Source organism: Urocitellus parryii, chromosome 4 (genome assembly GCF_045843805.1).
Source record: "Urocitellus parryii isolate mUroPar1 chromosome 4, mUroPar1.hap1, whole genome shotgun sequence".
Lineage (NCBI taxonomy): Eukaryota > Metazoa > Chordata > Mammalia > Rodentia > Sciuridae > Urocitellus > Urocitellus parryii.
In genome coordinates, this window is record NC_135534.1 from 189,544,174 (window position 1) to 189,563,763 (window position 19,590).

The window sequence follows — 19,590 nt, forward strand, 5'->3', positions numbered from 1 at the left end:
ACCCACTTTGGCCAGAAAAAAATAGGACTAGAAGGAAGAACATGGATGGTGGTACTGGATTACTTCCTGATGACTACTTTTGACATAAGCATCTTGTTTTTCTTTCCTTCTGCTTTTCTCTCAAATACAACATGATCTTGCTCATATGTGAAATCTAAAAAAGCTGATCTCATAGAAGTTGAAAGTAAAGTAGCAGTTACCAGACAGGCAAAGTAGAGGACATAGAGGATGGGGAAAGGTTGGTCTACAGGTGCTAAGTTACAGTTAGAAGAAATAAGCTCTGGTGTTCTATTGCATAGTAGGGTGATTATAGATCATGATAACTTACTATATATTTCAGAAAAGCTAGAAGAAAGGATTTTTAATTTTTTACCACAAAGAAAAGATAGATGTTTGAAAAGACAGAAATGCTTACCCTGATTCGAATATCACAATATATACATGTATTGAAACGTGACATATCCCATAAATAAATATGTATAATTTTTGTATCCACTTAAAAACAAGTTTTTTTAATGTAAAATGTGTATGCTACCAGCCACTGTCATTCACAAAGTTGGACCTACCTTTATTAAGTAAGAAGCCACAAGTGCCTCCATCAGAGTTCGCTGTGCTCCTTCCAAAGAACTATATGCCCCAACCATCATAGATAATGCTTCTTGTATGGCAAGCCGTGTCTCAGGCTCTTCCTGTAAGGATGATAAAAACAGTGTTTCCCTCCCTTTTGACTTCCAAGTGTGCATCTAAGCAGAAAGTATAAACTTACCATCTGTTTCCCTACCTTACATAGAGCTTCAAAAAGCTGCTGCACAAGAGCTATATCCTTAGTGAATAAATGGGGCATTCGACTGTAAGAAAATATAACGATATCATTATGATCATAATTTCATGAGATGAAAGAGAAAATGAAACTACACACAAATTTTCCTAAACTCATATTTTCATCTCTGAACACAGTGTCAGCATAATTAGATTATTTCCCCCAAGAACCCAATATTTTTACAAGTAAATATTTAATTCTTCAACTATCTAATCCAAGCAACCCTTGATTAATATGTATTTTTTTCTAGATAGTCCCTCTATAAATTCCATGCATTCAGTTAACATTTCTGATTTTAACATGAAAAAAAGAGGTAAGACAAAATTGTATTTTAAACTAAAGGTTAAGGTCGTGCCAACAGACAAGGGACAAGGTTTGTGAAAACCCTGTGCTGCATAAGTGGATCTGGGGTTGTTTTTGTCTGAACCCCAAAGCTCAATATCAATTCTACAGCAGCAGATATAGAGTCTATGCATGGAGCCAAACCATCATATGGTACCACGCAGGACACTTGATCTTTATGTCCTTCCTTTGAAATATAGGGAAGGAAAATAAAACCAGGAGGAATTGAATGAAGAATCATACAGAAAAGAAAATAAATCTATCTTTGAAAACAGGGCTATTTAGAATAACAATATAGGGCTGGGGATGTGGCTCAAGCAGTAGCCACTCGCCTGGCATCCTCAGCACCACATACAAATAAATATTAAAAATTCTCTCTCTCTTTGAAAAAAAAAAGAAGAAGAACAATATAAACACAAAAAAAAAGAATCACTAGACAAAAATGACCATAGGGATTTTAGAATTTAGTGGTTAGTAGCAATAAGAACACTTAAGGTCAATCAAAAGTCTGTAAGGGACAAAAATTCTAACCCATTATCATGCAATTCAGTTCAAAATCCCATTGGAAGAATACATTTTTATGGTAATACATCTTCAAATGTAAATTTAAATGTCTTACATTTTCTTTCTTCTACAAAAGGAAGAGTTTTCTAAACAACTAATGGCCATTAAAATACATTTCCTTTCAGAATCACAACAAATTTATTCAGCATTAATTATTAAATGCCAGTTTTTTCTCAGTTTACCAACAGGATATTTCCCACTGAAAAAGAGTTTACTCACCTGGAGAGTTTTCCAACAGCTGAATATGCCATTGACAGTAGTTTAGGGTCCTTAAAATTAAAAAAAAAAAAAAAAAAGAAAGAAAGAAAAGAAAGAAAGAAAGAAAGAAAAGGAAAAGAAAAAAGAAAAGAAAAAACAGACAAAACAAAGTAAACAGCAAAACCTTTTCGCTGCAATTACATGCATTATTTTACTTCTTGCTAAATCTAGATCTCACTCTAACTACATGATAATAGCATCTGAACAACAACAAAAAAGGTTCAAACCCAGCATCCATCACAGTATAAAAAGGAAAAACAAAAAAACAGCAACGAAAACAAACAAATGACAATTTGAAAAAAAGAAAAAAGAAAAGAAAACCCTTTCCTTCCCAACCTATTCCAAAAGGAAAATGCAGTGATCATCTATAGAAGGTTTCTCTTAGCTGGTGCTAAGTGCAGGATATTTTCAACACCATGCATCCTGCAAACACCAAAATCCATCTTCAACACACTAGGAAAACAGCTTAACTTATTAGAACATTCATCACTAATATCACTAATATAAGTAAGATCCTCCCTCTCTCACCAGATTGCAGTAAGCTATAGTGTGATTTTCTAAAAATCTGCACTACAATGAAGAGCTTCCTCTTATATCTTCTACCATAGAAAATTAAGAGGGTCAGAGTCATCAAGTAAATTGGTGAAGTTCCCTCCTGAAAATTCAGACACAATTTTATGAAAACCAGCAGTCTGACTGATTACTCTAAATAGTAACAAATTTCTGCAAGGTGAAATTTATACATTTAACCTAGGATTCACCCTTCCACATCTGAAGAGCCACTCAAGAATACATATGTCAAGAAGGCTTGCAGATGTCACCTGGAAGTAGGAGGACTAGACTCTCATGGTTTATCTGGACTCTCTAAACTATTTTGAAATATATAGTTCTCTCCGAAAGCCCCAAAGCATTTTTATTTCTACCAACCACTTCAAAGCATCCGATTATCTACCCATAAATTAATGTAAAGTTTCCTTAGGCCTTAAAAACCATACAGGGATTTTTCAGTAGGAGAAAAAGCTAGAAGTCAGGCACAGCTGCATGACAAGTGAACAGTTTTCCATCAATAATATTTGTTAATATTCCTTCACTGTGCTGAACAATTTATGTGTTGACTCATTTTATCTTTACAATAATTCAGTGGGGTAATACTATTATTTGAATTTTTCTCATAAAGGACAGTGGTCCTAAGAATTTAAGTAATTCACTAAAGAACAAAACTAAAATTCAATTCTAATTTTCAACAGCAAGATCTTGATCTCACTCTACTACTGCAAACATGCATTCATATTTAGGTAAGACTGAAGAAATACAGGCTAACTAGAGTTCTTGAAACCTTACCTTTTTTTTTTTTTAGCAAATTCTCCTGAAATAGTGGAGATGGTAAGAGAAACAGAGAAATATAGTAGGAAAAACAAGATTCAAAAATCTGTAATCCGAGGTATCCTCATCCCACTTAGCTTAAGGAATCAAAAATTTACTGAATGCATGTTTTGATAGAATTTCAAATCAATAAACTCTCAGCCCCTAAAAATTAACTCTTTCCTAGTAAAAGTAGAAAAGCCAAATACTTCCATATGGAAATAAATCATAAAATTAACTTAAACTAACCCTTTTCATTTTTGCATGGTACACAGAAGCAGCATAAAATGAATTTAATTTAAAAATATCTTATTTAAAGAAGTGGTATGAACCCTCAAGACTTGTATCAATTTTAGCACTTATTTCTTTAAAAAAATAAAAAGCAGAAAATGGCAATAGTTTCTGAAATTTCACTACTTCAAGTAAAAAAGAAACAATGAATAATAGATAGCAAATCTTAACTCTATAAACAAACTAGAAAGATTTACCATAGAAAATCCTTTATAATATAAAATGTAAAATTTCAAAGTTAAGGCACTTACTTCTTTATATTCATTGATTAGTTTAGTGAGGCCATTCAAAAGCATTGGACCTAACGGCTTAATCTTGATTTCTGGACAGCTTTTGAAAAAACACACATACACAAAGAGAGATATGAATTGCATATCTTTTCAGATGATTACTTAAAATAATTAGAGACAAGTGAAATAAATAAAATTATCTATTAAAATCTGAAAATTCTTAAACAAATTATTTCTTTCTAGTTAAGATGGGTTTTTTAAAAAAGTACACTTAAGTCATTTGATCATTCCAGCAGTTAAAAACTTTACAATTAAAATAGTTCAAGCCAGGCATAGCGACACATGCCTGTAATCCCAGCATCTCAGGAGTCTGAGGCAGGAAGATTGTGAGTTCAAAGCCAGCCCCAGCAACTTAGCAAGGCCCTAAGATTCTAAATAAAATTAAAAAGGGCTGGGGATGTGGCTCAGTCGTTAAGCGTCCCTGAGTTCAATCCCAGGTCCCAGATAGATAGATAGATAGATAGATAGATAGATAGATAGATAGATAGATTGATCAAAGAACTTACGTTATACAAATGTGATGTACAAATTGCAGGGATAATGTTCTTAATTTTGAATTTGTATTTGTACCAAAAAGTCCATCATATACCACCTATGTAAAAGGGACAAAGTCAAGGACATCAATTAAAAAAAATAAAAATTTACTATTTTCAAACAGTCAGGATGCACTATTAGACATTTTATATGTCTTGTTCTTCAATATTAATGCAGTTCTTAACTTAATATAAACACTATACTATTAGCTGACCAACTTAGCCAATTAGAAGTTCTTTTAATAGCTTGTGATGAAACAAAGAGAGACTTGAGGTTGATCTCAGAAGTCTGCAAAACATGTAGGCTACCATTAAGAAACAATTCTGAGTTCGCACTGCAGAAGTTACCACTCCCACCATTCCACACAACACAGGGAACACTAGCAGACAAGATCATTTGGGGAGAATTAGGTTTCTTAATTACATCTAGTCATTCAAAACAAATTATAATAAAACTTCACAGAAAACATTTCATAAGTGTTTGGTCAGGAAATAGGTGTCTAAAATGCCAAAGGAAAAAGAAACAAAGAGAGAAAGAGAAAAAGAAAGAAAGATAAATAGATAGATGAGTCCTGAGTGGCATCCAACAAGTTCCAATACTAAACACCAACACAAAAGATATGTAAACCCCTCAAATTCTGTTATGGTTTAGATATAAGGTATATCCAAAAGCTCATACTTGAGACAATTCAACAGGTTCAGAGAAATGATTGGGTTGCAAGAGTCTTAATCCAATCAGTGAATCAATCCCCTGATACCGATTAACTGAGTGATAATCGAAGGCAGGGAGGCTGTGGCTGGAGGAGGTAGGCAGTGGGGCGGTGTGGCTTTAGTTAAGTGGAGTCTCTCTCTCTCTCTCTCTATCATTCCTCTCTCTCTCTCTCTCTCTGCTTTCTTATCATCATGTGAGCTGCTTCTCTCTTCCACACTTCTGCCATGATTTTGTTCAGCCTCATCTTGAGCCCCAAGGAAAAGACTGCTCTCTATGGATTAAGACCTCCGAAACCCAAAATAAATTTTTGCTCCTCTACAATTGTTCTCATAGGGTCTTTTAGTTGCAAAAGCAAAAAAGCTGGCTAAAACAAATTCATACTTTTTGTAGGAAAGATTATTCTTACACATAAAATACCCCTGTTCCTAAAACTACCAATGCCCACCTTATTTAACAATAAGTGGGCTCCAGGGCTAGGATGTAGCTCAGTAGCAAAGTGACTGCCTTGCATTCGCAAAGCCCTGGGTTTGACCCCTACTTCCAAAATGATGATGATGATGATGATGGCGGCAGCGGCTACAGATCTGCACTGAGTATCTGGGTTTATAAATTACTAGGTACCTACAGTTTGGGTTTTTTTTTTTTTTTTTTTTTTAAGCAAGCACTGCTATCAAGGCACTCAGTCTTATTGAGGAGTTAAGACTACACCAAAAATGATACAGAGGGCTGGGGTTGTGGCTCAGTGGTAGAGCACTCACCTTGCACATGCGAGACCCTGGGTTCAATCCTCAGCATCACATATAAATAAGTGGAAAAAAAGGTATTGTGTCTAACTACAACTAAAAAATTACTATTTTTTTTAAATGATAAGAGATTTTGAACATTTTTTCATATATTTGTTGATCGAATGTATATCTTCTTCAGAAGTGTCTGTTCAGCTCCTTAGCCTGTTGAGAGCCACAGCCAAAGCGGGCCCCAGCCAACTTCCAGCTGATTGGCTCACGGCAGCCCCAGCAAACTTCCAGCTGCCAGCTGATAGGCTCCTCTGCGGTGATGCTCATTGGGCTGTTTCCCCGACCTTTCAGACCATGGAACTGCTCATTGGGGGACTCTTTTGGCTCCGCCTACACGACCCAGCCAATCGGCCTCGGGAGGAGTGGGGGGATTGAGAGGCTCACCAGAAGCCGGTGGTGGCAGTTGGGCTCTGAGTGTGGTGCAGTGTGGTGTGTTCTAAAAATAAAGTTCGTATCTACTTGACAAGTGGCTCGTGAACTGTGCCCAGCCAGACTGCTGCATTAGCCCGTTTATTGATTGGGTTAGTTTGTTACTTGGTATTAAGTTTTTTAAGTTCTTTATATATCCTGGAAATTAGTGCTCTGATGTGAGTGTGGCAAACATTTGCTCCCAAAATATAGGCTCTCTCTTCAACTCATTGTTTGTTTCTTTTGCTGAGAAGAAGCTTTTTAGTTTGAATCTATCCCATTTATTAATTCTTGATTTTATTTCTTGCACTTTAAGACTCTCGTTAAGCAAGTTGGGTCCTAATCCTATGTGATGAAGATTTGGGCTTACTTTTTTCTCTATTAGGCGCAGGCTCTCTGATCTAATTCCTAGGTCCATGATCCATTTTGAATTGAGTTTTGCACATGGTGAGAGATAGGAGTTTAGTTTCATTTTGTTGCATACAGATTTTATACATTCAATCAACAAATACATGAAAAAATGTTCAACATCTCTATTAGTTAGAGAAATGCAAATCAAAACCACTCTAAGATTTCATCTCACGCCAGTCAGAATGGCAGTTATCAAGAATACAGACAACAATAAATGTTAGCAAGGATGTGAAGAAAAAGGCACATTCACTGCTGGTGGGACTGCAAATTGGTGTAACGAATCTGGAAAGCAGTATGGAGATTCCTTAGAAAACTTGGAATGGAACCATCGTTTAACCCAGCTATCCCACTCCTTGGTCTATACCCAAAGGATTCAAAATCAGCATACTACAGTAACATAGCCACATCAATGTTTATAGCAGCTCAATTCACAACAGCTAAACTGTGGAAGCAACCTAGATGCCATTCAATAGATGAATGGATAAAGAAAATGTGGTATACATGCACAAAGGAATAAAATCATGGCATGTGGAGATAAATGAATGGTGGTGGAGAATATCATGCGAAGCAAAGTAAGCCAATCCCAAAAACCAAAGGCCAAATGTCTCTGATAAATGGATTTTGATCCATAATAAGGGAGTGTGTGGGGAAAATAAAGGAACTTTGATGGGGCAAAGGGGAGGAAGGGGTGGGGAAGGGGTACAGGGGTAAGAAAGATGGTGGAATGAGATGGACATCATTACCCTAGGTGCACATATGACTGCACACATAATGAGACACTACATAGAAATGTAAAGTTGTACAGCAATTGTGTACAATTAATCAAAATGCATTCTACCGTCATACATACCTAATTTAAAAAAAAAAAAAAAACTGGGACATTCCAGAAACTACTGCTCTATGTTTGAAATTTAGCACCAACTCTTATGAAATAAAGGTCTCTCTTTTATACACACACACAAAAAAAAAAAAAAAAAATGAAAGAAGACAAATATAACCAGAGATACAAAAATTTTTAAGAACAATCTGATAATGTCATGTTATATAGATAATAAAAGCAAAGGAGTTAATTAGAACATTAACGTTCTGCGGGGAAAAAATAAAATTTAAATTGCACACAAGTAAAGAATTGTGGTTGGTGCTGTCATGTGTTCAAAATCAACATGAGGTAACACATGCCTACTTAAAAGTGTATCAGGAAAGAGGAGATTCCTCTGAATGTCATCTTGGAGGATTCTCTGATTAGAAATGAAAATATAAGAAAATGGAGAACATTAATGAGCAGCAAACAATGATTTTTGTCTGTGGAATGCTTGATGTTAGCTATACTTATTTTCAAAACATATAAAAATAAGTAGAAATAAAGTATAAACTTATACAAAGATGATATTTTGTCCCAAAATCCTAGCAGCTTACACTGTAATATATTGTTACTGCAACCACATTTTCTGAACCAAAATTATCAAGGCACTGCCTGGGAAATAGTGCTTGGAAACTGCAATCTAAGAAGTTCTGTGGCAATTTTATGGTTATGAAGACACAGAAGAGTATATCTGAAATTAGCAAATATTAAAGTACCTTCTGCTAGGCATAAGTCTGTGCCCACTATGCATAGAAAGGATAGCTTGGAATTAAATGGAAGGAGAGGCAGACAGGAGGTGGCACACTTGAACAAACACTGAAATATGAGTAGATGTTTACCAGGCTAAAAGGGCAAAGGCAGCCTCTATGCCAGGCAGAGGAAGCATCCTGAGTGGAAACAGAGCCATGAAAACAGCAGATTTAAGGAGCTAGCATCTTTTATTAGAGCATAAGGTGCAAGGCAAAGGGTGGCAAGATATGAGACCAGAAGAGAAATAACTTCTAACCTTTCACCATTTACTGAGAACTTAATAACTGAATGAGTATTAGCCTCTGTGTTCTAAACTTTCTAGATATTATTCCATCAGTCCTCACAACACTGCTCTGAGGTAGGTATTATTACAAATTAAAATGTGTTGGGAAAACTGGATATCCACGTGCAAAAGAATGAAGCCAGACGCTTTCTTAACATCGCATACAAAAACCAAATGCATCAAAGATGTAACTGTAAGACCTAAAACTACAAAACTCAGAAGAAAATACAAAACTTCACAGCAATGATGTTCTGAATATGACATCAAAGGCAGGCAAGAACAACAAAAATAACAAACTGAACTTCACAAAAATTTAAACTTACATGCATCCAAAGAAAATACCAAAAGAAAAAAAAAGGGCAACTCACAGAATGGATAAAAATAATTCCAAATAATATATCAGATATGGGATTAATATCCAGAGTTATTAAAAGAACTCCAAAAGTGAACAACAACAACAAAAAAAAAACTTCAAAAATAGACTTGGGAGGCTGAGGTAGAAAAATAAGTTGAGCACAGGGATGAGGACAATTTTGGCAACATAACAAGACCTTGTCTCAAAATCAAAAGAAAAGGAAAAATGACAAAAGAAGAAAAGACAAGACACACACACACACACACACAGAGAACCAAAAAGTACATGAAAACTACAAAGAAATACCATCTCATACACATATGAAGGATACTATCCAAAAACTAGAATATAAGTGTTGAAGAGCATATGAAGAAATTGAAACCCTTGTGTACTGAAGGTGGAAATGTAAAATGGTACAGCCAATGTGGAAAATAGTATGGCAATTCCTCAAAAAATGAAAACTACCATATAATCCAGCAACACCATTTCTGGGTGTACAGGCAAAACAATTTGAAACAAGGTTACAAAGAGATATTTATACATTCATGTTCATGGCAGCATAATTCATGAAAGTTAAAATATGGAGGCAACCCAAGTGTCCATTGACAAGTAAATGGGATATTCAGCCTCAACAAGGAAGATTTTTTGTGTGTGTGGTACTGGGGACTGAACCCAGGGCCTGGGTCTTGTATATGCAAGGCAAGCACTCTACCAACTGAGCTATATCCCCAGCCCTACAAGAAAGGAATTCTTGATACATGTTACAATATGGATTAACCTTAAGGACATTATACTAGTAAAATAAGCTAATCACGAAAAGACAAATACTGTATGATTTCACTTAAAAAAGGTACCTAGAGCAATCAATTCATAGACACAAAAAGCGGAACGGTAGTTGCCAGAGGCTACAGGGCAATTGGAATGAGGGGTTACTATTTAATGAGCAGAGTTTCTGTATTGTAAGATGACGAATTATAGAGATGGGCAGTGATGATTATACAACATTACAAATGTATTTAATATCACTGAACTATATACTTAAAATGATCAAGATGGTAAAATTTGTGTGTATTTTATCACAATTAAAAAATTTTTTAAAAAAGCAAATAATTAGAATAGAAAAAATATAACACAAACTATCTCCAATGTTGAGTTGGTCATGATTTGAATAAAAGGCAAGGTCTTTTTTTTAATTATTTTTTTTTTTAAGAGAGAGTGAGAGAGGAGGGGGGGGGAGAATTTTCAATATTTATTTTTTAGTTTTTGGCAGACACAACTTCTTTGTTTGTGTGTGGTACTGAGGATCGAACCCGGGCCGCACGCATGCCAGGCGAGCGCGCTACCGCTTGAGCCACATCCCCAGCCCAAGGTCTTTTTTTTTTAATTTATTTTTTTAGTTATGGGTGGACACAATATCTTTATTTTATTTTTATGTGGTGCTGAGGATCGAACCTAGTGCCTCACGCATGGTAGGTGAGTGCTCCACCTCTGAGCCACAACCCCAGCCCCAAAGCAAGGTCTTTTGTAAATGAACCTGCAAACTTCACCAAAAAGGATTTCAAATTGCAAAGATAACTCTGGTGATAACAGAAAAAACTGACTGACTATGAACCAAACTAAAGTGAAGAGGATAGAAGAATTCTGCAATAACCAAAAAAAGAAGAGTCTGTATTCATTTTAGCATTAGGTATAGAGGAAAGATGAAAACATTAGGAAGACAAAATCAGGAGGAATTGGCCATTGCCTTCATGTAGGCTTCAGGTAAGGATGATAAAGTTCATTCACTTTACTGACTTGAATTTCTGATGGTACCATTTTTGGAGAAAACACACACACACACAGAGACACCCACACACACACTGTTTGAAGAGGAATGTCACCATACATTTAAGGTGAATGGAAACCATATGTAGAATATATACTTTGAAGTTTTTAAAAAATCATTTCTATAGCTAAGTTTAAGATAGGAAAAAAAGATAGAGTCTCATTAATCTTTTCTATATATCAACGTACCTCTTGAATATCCCTTAACAGAGTTCTTTCTCTAATTAAAAAGACCTGAGGACATTTTGCTCTGAAAGAAATAAATTACCTGAATGTTAGCTGGGAAAGTTTCAGCAGCTTGTCTAGAGCGAAGGAGATGAGGGACAATCTTTAACTTGACTCTAGTACTAACTGGGTCCCTTTTCAGCTCTGGCTTCAGAACTGCTCCCTGAAAGAAGTATGTATGATTATAAGTCAGCATTTCAAAATCATTTATCATCTTATACTCTTGAAAATTACTAACGACTCAAAAAAAACTGTTATTTCCATCAGTATAACCTGTCAGCATGGTATTATATATTAAAACTGAAAATTTTTTAAAATGTTTATTTACTCAGAAACATTAATGAACTCATTATATATTTTCTTAAAAAACTTTTTTATGAAAAATAGCTATTTTATCAAAAACACTACACCAAAGGAGTAGCACTGTTTACACTTTTTGCAAACATCTTCAACAGCCATTTTACTAGAAGAGAAATGGATTCTTATGTATTCTTCTGCACTTAGTCTGCTGTGATAGGTTATTTTAGTTGAAGTAATGTAATAAGATCCAGCTTGTATGAATATATAATGAGAAATGTGGGGATTATTTTAACCTCTTCAGGTAATTATGGATATTTTTTGACACTGTACCAAAACTTGATAAATAAAAGTTAGCTCTAGGGGTAGGATTGTGGCTCAGTGGTAGAGTGCTCACCTCGCACATGTGAGGCACTGGGTTTGATCCTCAGCACAACATAAAAATAAATAAATTAAATAAGGATTTTGTGTACATCTACAACTAAAATATATATATATTTTTTTAAGTTAGCTTTAATTTGGAGCTCAAGCCAAATCAGTGAGCTTTTACATATCAGAAATTACATGGTCTATCTTGCACTTTGAATAACTCCCTTACATCTGTATATTTTTCTAACAGCACTGGTTATCTGGAATATACTGGCTCACTGAGTTAAGCTAATGTTTCATCATATGACACACACTCTCAAAAAATCAGGTGTTCATATACCACCAATTTCATCAGGAAAAAGCCCCAAGTATTGATAAGCTAAGTCATTGTGGTGAGTTCAAGTTTCCCATAATTCTAATTTTTCCTTGAAAGCTCAATTTTTATCATTCCCCAAAAATCATTTGCCTTCCTTGAAGGGACTTCATTTTTTTTTCCTTTTAGAGGAAATATCTGCCAAATACCTATCTCAATAACTATAGAAGCAAAACAATTTCTACTGCTTCATCAGGATATTCTTAAGTAAAACTGAGTTTTATTCTCTCTCTCCTTTCCTTTTTTTTAACCATCAGTGTTTACCAATAAAGATCAGAATGGCTGCCAGTGTTGTTTGGTTACATGGTATTCCTTTGATTTGTGGGAGGATCCCAGCACATACATCCATCATTTGTATCATCACATACAAAAAAAATATAGCAAACGATCTCTTGTCTTTGAAAACCCCTAAAAGTCCCTGTGACCCCAAAAGTCCATGGTACACTCTGAGAACAAGTAATCTAATCTTCCTACATAAGGAACATGATGCCCAGAGAAGTTCTATGATGAGCTACTTTACCCAACATATCACATGCAGCCATTCAGGGCTGGAACTCAGGGGTCTCAATTCATAGTTCTGCTGCACCACATTCAATTTAATCTAAATAGAGCTAACATGATTTTTAAAACAACTAGCTATGGTTTAAAAAGCAAGAAAGTAAAACCGAGTGTGGTGGTGCACACCTGAATTCCCAGCAACTCGGAGTCTGAGGCAGGAGGATCGCGAATTCAAAGCCAGCCTCAGCAAAAGCAAGGTGCTAAGCAACTCAGTGAGACCCTGTCTCTAAATAAAATACAAAATAGGGCTGGGAATGTGGCTCAGTGGTCGAAGTAAGAAAGCAAACAAATCAACCTTGTATGTCTAGGTTTGGATTTGCAACACTTTTAAACGTGGTATAAACTTATGTCATTAAGCTAAAATCTTACCTTAAAACTGCAGAAGAACCCATCTTTTGTTCTAGATTCTAGGCCAGGGGTGAGCAAGCTACAGCACATAAGCCAAATCTGGCACATCATTTATTTTGATAATTGCCTATGACTCAAGAATCACTTTTATGTTTTAAATAGTTTTTTTAAAAAAGCATAAAGTTTTATAATACATGAATACTATATGATATTCAAATGTCAGTATCCAAGTGTTTTATTGGAACACAACCATGCTCATTCAGTTACATGTATCAGACTGCTTCTTTCATGTTACAAGAGGTAAGTAGCCTTATGTAAGGTCTGCAAAGTAACAGAAAAAGTTTGCTGATCCCTAAACTAGACAATGCATCACGATTATTGATGTGCCTACATTAAAAACACCAGATGGAGCTGGGGCTGGGGCTCAGTGGTAGAGTGTTCACCTAGCATGTGTGAGGCACTGGGTCCGATCCTCAGCACCACATAAAAATAAACAAACAAAATAAAAATAAAAAATAAACAAAATAAAGGTGTCCATCTACAACTAAAAAATATATATTTAAAAAAAAAAAAAACACCAGATCTTAAACTAAGTTACTAGGAGATTTCACCTAGACTAGGATGGCTTAAACTAGTATTTAATATAGATTTAGCTTAAACCAAAGTAACTAGAAGAAAACACACAAATATATACAGTTCATGTCAACAAAATGCTTTTTATGTTGATGGGAGAATAAATCAATCAACCTACCTCTTTTGTCTTCAGTGGTATATCTCCAAGGTATACCTTGTACATTTTATTAATGATGGCAGGATTATTCCAGTCAATTAAGCTATGGAAGGTTTTGATATAAGGTATTAAAATTATTTTTCTTCCCATTTCAATAATTTTTTAAAAACTATAACCCCAACACTTGTTACCAAAGGAAAATGTTACAAACATACAAATAAAATGACAATCAACACTGTAGAAGAGAGGAAATGGAGAGACTCTCTTATCAAAGATAGCTTAGAAGAAAATATAGATCACTTATCCCACCTTCATTCAACAGATTATTGCATTTAATAGCCCAATCTGGTACCAAACAAGAAGAGTAGACTGTATTCCTATAGATTACCTCTTAAAAGTCAATGTCATAGAGCAGCTCAACCTAGAAGGCTATGCACTACACTTGTTCAAAAAGCCCTGGGACAAGGAAAAAATTCTTTTCTGTTTAACTACAGAAAAGAATCAAAAAATCAAAAGTGAAAAAAAAAAATTTCCCATTGAAGTCACACCCTGGGAGGCTTGTAAGCCACCGTATTTCTCTAATATTGCATCATTTGATTCCCAGCACTCCTTTCTTCCTTACCTATCAGTACACATTTGCAGCTTCAGCACCTAACTCTACAGAGCAATCATGTTGCCATTTGTCATGAAGACTTATTCCTACCTGTGCTCCACAAAAACATGAATTATGATATATGAAGATTACCACCACCACCCCCATTCCACAGCAGACTTCACCCAATCATTTAAAAAAATCTAGCAATAGTGCAAATCTTCCTCTCACTTGCCTGGGTCAAGTTTTACCACACCATCTTCTCTCCACCTTCTCACATTGGTTTTGCTTTCAAGTATGCCTTATTTGTGCAAACACAATTTATTATGCTGCTTCAACTACTTTTCTGATCCACCTCTTATTTCACAATTTATCAATCTGCCTCTTCTCAGCTATTCACAATCTACTATTAGCAAAGATGTTCTACAATTCTAGCTTAGGCATGATTCACCTACATCTTTTCTCAGCTAACTGCAACTAATTAATCCTTGAGCCCCACCATTATTTCCCTTCTATAATATTTCAGATTTAAACATTTTTTTACAAAACAAAGAAACACTTGGTAATAGTTAACCAATGAGGATAATTTTCACAATTCCTTTTATTCTGTCTTGATTTTATTTCTTATACCAAAAATTTCCTACAAGTCTAGTTACTTTTTGTATCTGCTCCTGTGTAAATTAGGATCTATTCAGCAACTCTTTTCATGAACATTATTTTCAATGTATAGCCATAATATACATGTTCTTTATTAAAAATAACCAACTGTTAAACCAGAAAACAGAAAAAAAAAATCACTTCTTGCATCTACATATGTCTTAAAATTCCTTTTGATCTTAACCTAGCTAAAAGTCCTATTTCATGATGACATTCCTAACCTACTCCAGCTTAAACTGTCTCTCTAAACAGCTTTCTTTTTTGTCTTACTCAGAATTCTGCTCTTCAATAAACTTTACTTAGTAGTATACTTCATAATATCCTAAATTGAATACTGCATTCCTTAACATCTTAAAAGAACAAATATGTGTAAAATTTTTAGAAATTTGGTCCTTTCAGTTTTGAAAAGTTTAGTTACCTTTGCTTGCTTTTCAATTCGAGGTCTGCCGCTGTTGCCACACTGTGACGTGTGTCACTAGAAGCAACCACCAGGTGGAGAACAGCTTCGAGTTCAGGCACCTGTTCAGCTTCTATGAATTTCACAATGCCCAATTTGCACTGTAAATAAATGAAGGGAAGAAGAAATCGTGGTCAGGGAAACAAATTACACCTACTAAAAACAATGTTTAACTATCAGTGTGGTCACAAACCAAGGATTAATAGTAACAATAGTAGGAGCTCCTATTTAGGTTTATAATGTGCCAGGGACTGTACTAAATCATATATATTCATGATTTCATTTAACCCTCACAATCTGAGATAGATGCTACTCTATATACTTTTCAGGTAAGAAAACTGAGGCAAGACAAAAGAGATCAAGACACACAGTAATGAAAGCAAGATTCAAATCAAAGTCTATTTGACTACAAAACTATTATGATACACAGCTTCACTTGAGGTTTTGCAGCCTCCCTAGAAAGATGAAGCTTTAAAGTCCACTTCTGGGGCCTCCAGGTAAGAGGGTAGTACATTAAGAATAAAGTGCTCCATGAATTTTTATAATAGTTCAAAGAGTACTAAACAACTCACATTCTATAGAATTCCACTCTACTGTTAACATACAAATTTTGTCCTCTATATTTTTAGATACTAAAAACCCAGACAGTATTCAATCAAATTGAATGACTGAAATGAAACACAGACTAAAGAAAGGAACTGCTTAGAACAACATGCAATGTGAAGGAGCTATGAATTTCACTACAAAATAACTCCAGGATTAAAATGCATGAAAAGTAAAACTTCATCTTCATTTTTTTTTTTTAAGATGGACGGCATGCCTTTATTTTATTCATTTATCTTTATGTGGTGCTGAAGGTCGAATCCAGTGCCTCACATGCGCTAGGCAAGCACTCTGCCACTAAGCCATATCCCTTCATTTTTAAAAAAAAAAATTACATAATAGCTCGTATATAAATGATTGGGATTGGTAAATTTACACTTATTAAACAAGAAAAGCTACATTTAAAATGATGTAAAAAAAAATCATAAAATGGTGCCTTCACTCCTCTACTAAACACAACTTACTTATAACAAGAGCTAAAAAAGACTCATTTTACATAAGTCATTAAAAAAACAACTATGAAAGTTGAGTACACAAAAATATAAATAAAAACGTGTTTAAGAAAACTGAAAATGACACAGATGTACATGAATGGGAGACCAGTTAAAAAATATTACATGTAATTACATTCTACAGAAATATTCAAAAGGATGGACTTTTTTTAACCTGAACACCATAAAATGATAAAAGAAAACTATAAATATTATGTGAATGGTGAGTAAACATGTATTGTGTAAAACTATTTACATACAAACACAGAGAACAAGCTGTAGATGAATGACAAACTAGGGTGGCAAGATTTCAGATAATTTTTAACTTCCCTTTATACATTTTTTTTTCCTTTTTGCTATGGAAAAAGCAAATCCGGAGGATTAAAAAAAGGGAAGAAGGACCCAGAGTCCTATGCATGCTAGGTATTCCACCACTGAGCAACATCCCAAACCTATATGATTTTTTACTCATTAGACCTCTAACTTTAAAATTACAAAAATAATAGCTGGTAGGTTGCAGGAGGGGATTGTTTTGTTATGATACTTGGAATTGAACCCAGGGGCACTTTACCACTTAGCTACATCCATACCCCTTTTCAGTTTTTATTTTGAGACAGTGTCTTGCTAAATTGTTGAGGCTGGCCTTGAACTTGAGATCCTCCTGCCTCAACTTCCTGGGTCTCTGGGGTTATAGGCCCATGCCACTGCACCCAGCTTAAAAGCTGTTTTATTTAGGAAAAACAAAAGGTATTTAAAAATTAGAAGAAAATATTAAAACTATTTCAACAGTAGGATGTGATACTGACAAAATGCATTTACAAAAGCTCTTTTAATTCTTAATGACCAGCATTAAGATTACAAGTGAACATTAAAAACTACTCTCCAGAATTTGTAGTTGTAACGCCTAGACATAGATTCGAAGCCTAGTAACAGAAGTGAGACCTTAGTGAATCTCAAAAACTTATTGCCTTTTAGAATTGGAAATAATAATTTCTATAACTCATTGGGTTGCTGTGAGGATTAAATGAGATAATGTATTCAAAGTAGTATAGTGCCTGTCACAGATCATACTAGTAAAGTGTAGCTTCTGTTACTATTTACCTTACATCGGGGTTTAAGGATACAAAAAAAAAAAACAAAGAAAAAAAAAGAGAGATGTGTATAAAACATAAAGTAAATCTAATCAATTATAATCCTCACTGAATGAAACATTCTATGAATTTGCTAGTTTCAAGAACGCCCCACTTGCCTCTTTTTCCCTCTCCTGGGAACACTGTTTTGATAAATGGTCACTTACATTCCCAAAAAGAAAAGGATCAAATCATTGAGACTGCCATGGAGAAATAAAGGAAGGATTAGAAGACTAACCCATGTTGCTTGAATTCCAAAATAATTACATACTGATCTCATCTGTTCTTCCCTGAGGTGCCTGATGACACAGACACAGTGAGGCACCTTCTCTGTAGAGCACCAGTCATTTTTAAAAGCTGCTCAGAGAACATCTGTGTCCTGTTTAAATCCAGAATAAAATTCTTAATGCCAATTTTTAAATTCCCAGGAAGAAATATAAAAGGGAGTCATGCTTTTCCCCCACATTGTCACTTGTGAAGCACAGGAGTTCCTCACTTTACACAAAATGTACATCCTAAAAAACTGAATAAGATAAGATAAACTGCACTTTAACTGCACCAAAGGAGCTAGATAATTATTAAGCCTATAATTATAAACTAAAGTGACAGAAATTAAGTATACTCAATTTATAAATAGGCTGTGCTTGATTCTTGAAATATGTGAACAATGTAAGAAAAATTTAAAAGCATTTCCCACTCCTCCCTTTCCCAGGCTTTAACAAATAACTGACATGATGAAAAGAACACATTACACAATTGCTCCTTTCAAACATATTTCATTAGAGAGCCTGAATATCCTGGAATTATGTCACACATGCTTCCATGAACTTCATAGGGGCAAGTGTACAAGGTCAAGTCCCATGATGAGCAGTGTGTGATACCTGCTCCAACTGTTCAGGTGTCCATGGGTTATCACCAATAACTCGTTTAGCTGCATAAAAGCTCATTCCTGGGGGAGGCTGTGGAATTCCAGAACCTCCCCCACTGTTTGAAGAAGAACCCTGTGCTGAAGATGAATTTTGGCGACTCTGGGATTCATTTAACACATATCTGGAAAGGAAATAAAACTTTAATGCTCTATAAAAACACATGCATTTGTGTGTGTATATATATATATATACATCTATCCACATATATGACATTCAATCATATACTGTCCTCCCATGTTTCTAGAAGAATAAACATCTGAAATAAAAATTTATCATAATTTTATTGGTATCTAAGAAAAGGTATCTACATTTTCAGCAAATTAACAAGGAGTACTTCATTCAACCTGGTTATAAATTAACTACAGCAGTTATCAACTATAAAAATATTTTGCTCACTCTTAATCTATTATTGTTCTGTGAGTCACTATGGATTCAAGCCTTTTGAGATTTTAGTTGACAAATAGAGACACAGGTTTCTTGATGGTGGGCAGAGGCCAAATAGAGAATAATTTTACACACACATTTCTCATTTCTGCTAAGTTGTAAATTCACCTTTCAATTCTCCCTGAATGATTTATATACCTACAAAAAACTCCAAACCCCAACTATATAATCACCTAAGACCCCAAAAGCAAAAAAAAAAAAAAAAAAGAAAGCAGGTGGTTCAAGGAGGAAAAATCATAAAAAAATTATACTTGTCCATTATATGTTTAAAGCATTTTACATGTTAATATTAATTTATCATCCTATTTCTTTCTAGCTTATAAAGAGTAGAAATAAATTCTGATAAATTCATTTTGATCCAATTAAACGAGTATTCCTCAAGTACAACATAAAATTTTGGTATAAATATTAATTCAAGTCCTTCAACTCTAAATTACTTCACATTACTTATAGGACATATTCACTTCAATTCCTAAATTCATCTACTTTTTAAATCTACTAGGGAATCACTTTAGTATTTTATATATA

General features: G+C 34.7%; 1 protein-coding gene across 5 annotated transcripts in view; it reads right to left on the reverse strand.

Annotated features, from left to right (window-relative positions):
- Positions 1 to 19,590, reverse strand: part of Ecpas (Ecm29 proteasome adaptor and scaffold) — a 117,454-nt gene that overhangs the window by 49,089 nt on the left and 48,775 nt on the right. For all 5 annotated transcript variants that reach the window (XM_026391119.2, XM_026391117.2, XM_026391115.2 and 2 more), the window contains 9 exons: positions 18,571 to 18,739; positions 15,427 to 15,566; positions 13,781 to 13,862; positions 11,128 to 11,247; positions 4,434 to 4,519; positions 3,889 to 3,967; positions 1,946 to 1,995; positions 782 to 848; positions 567 to 689 (listed from right to left, as the gene is read on the reverse strand). In XM_026391119.2, the coding sequence (XP_026246904.2) occupies positions 567 to 689; positions 782 to 848; positions 1,946 to 1,995; positions 3,889 to 3,967; positions 4,434 to 4,519; positions 11,128 to 11,247; positions 13,781 to 13,862; positions 15,427 to 15,566; positions 18,571 to 18,739 (916 nt within the window). The remainder of the gene's footprint in view (positions 1 to 566; positions 690 to 781; positions 849 to 1,945; positions 1,996 to 3,888; positions 3,968 to 4,433; positions 4,520 to 11,127; positions 11,248 to 13,780; positions 13,863 to 15,426; positions 15,567 to 18,570; positions 18,740 to 19,590) is intronic.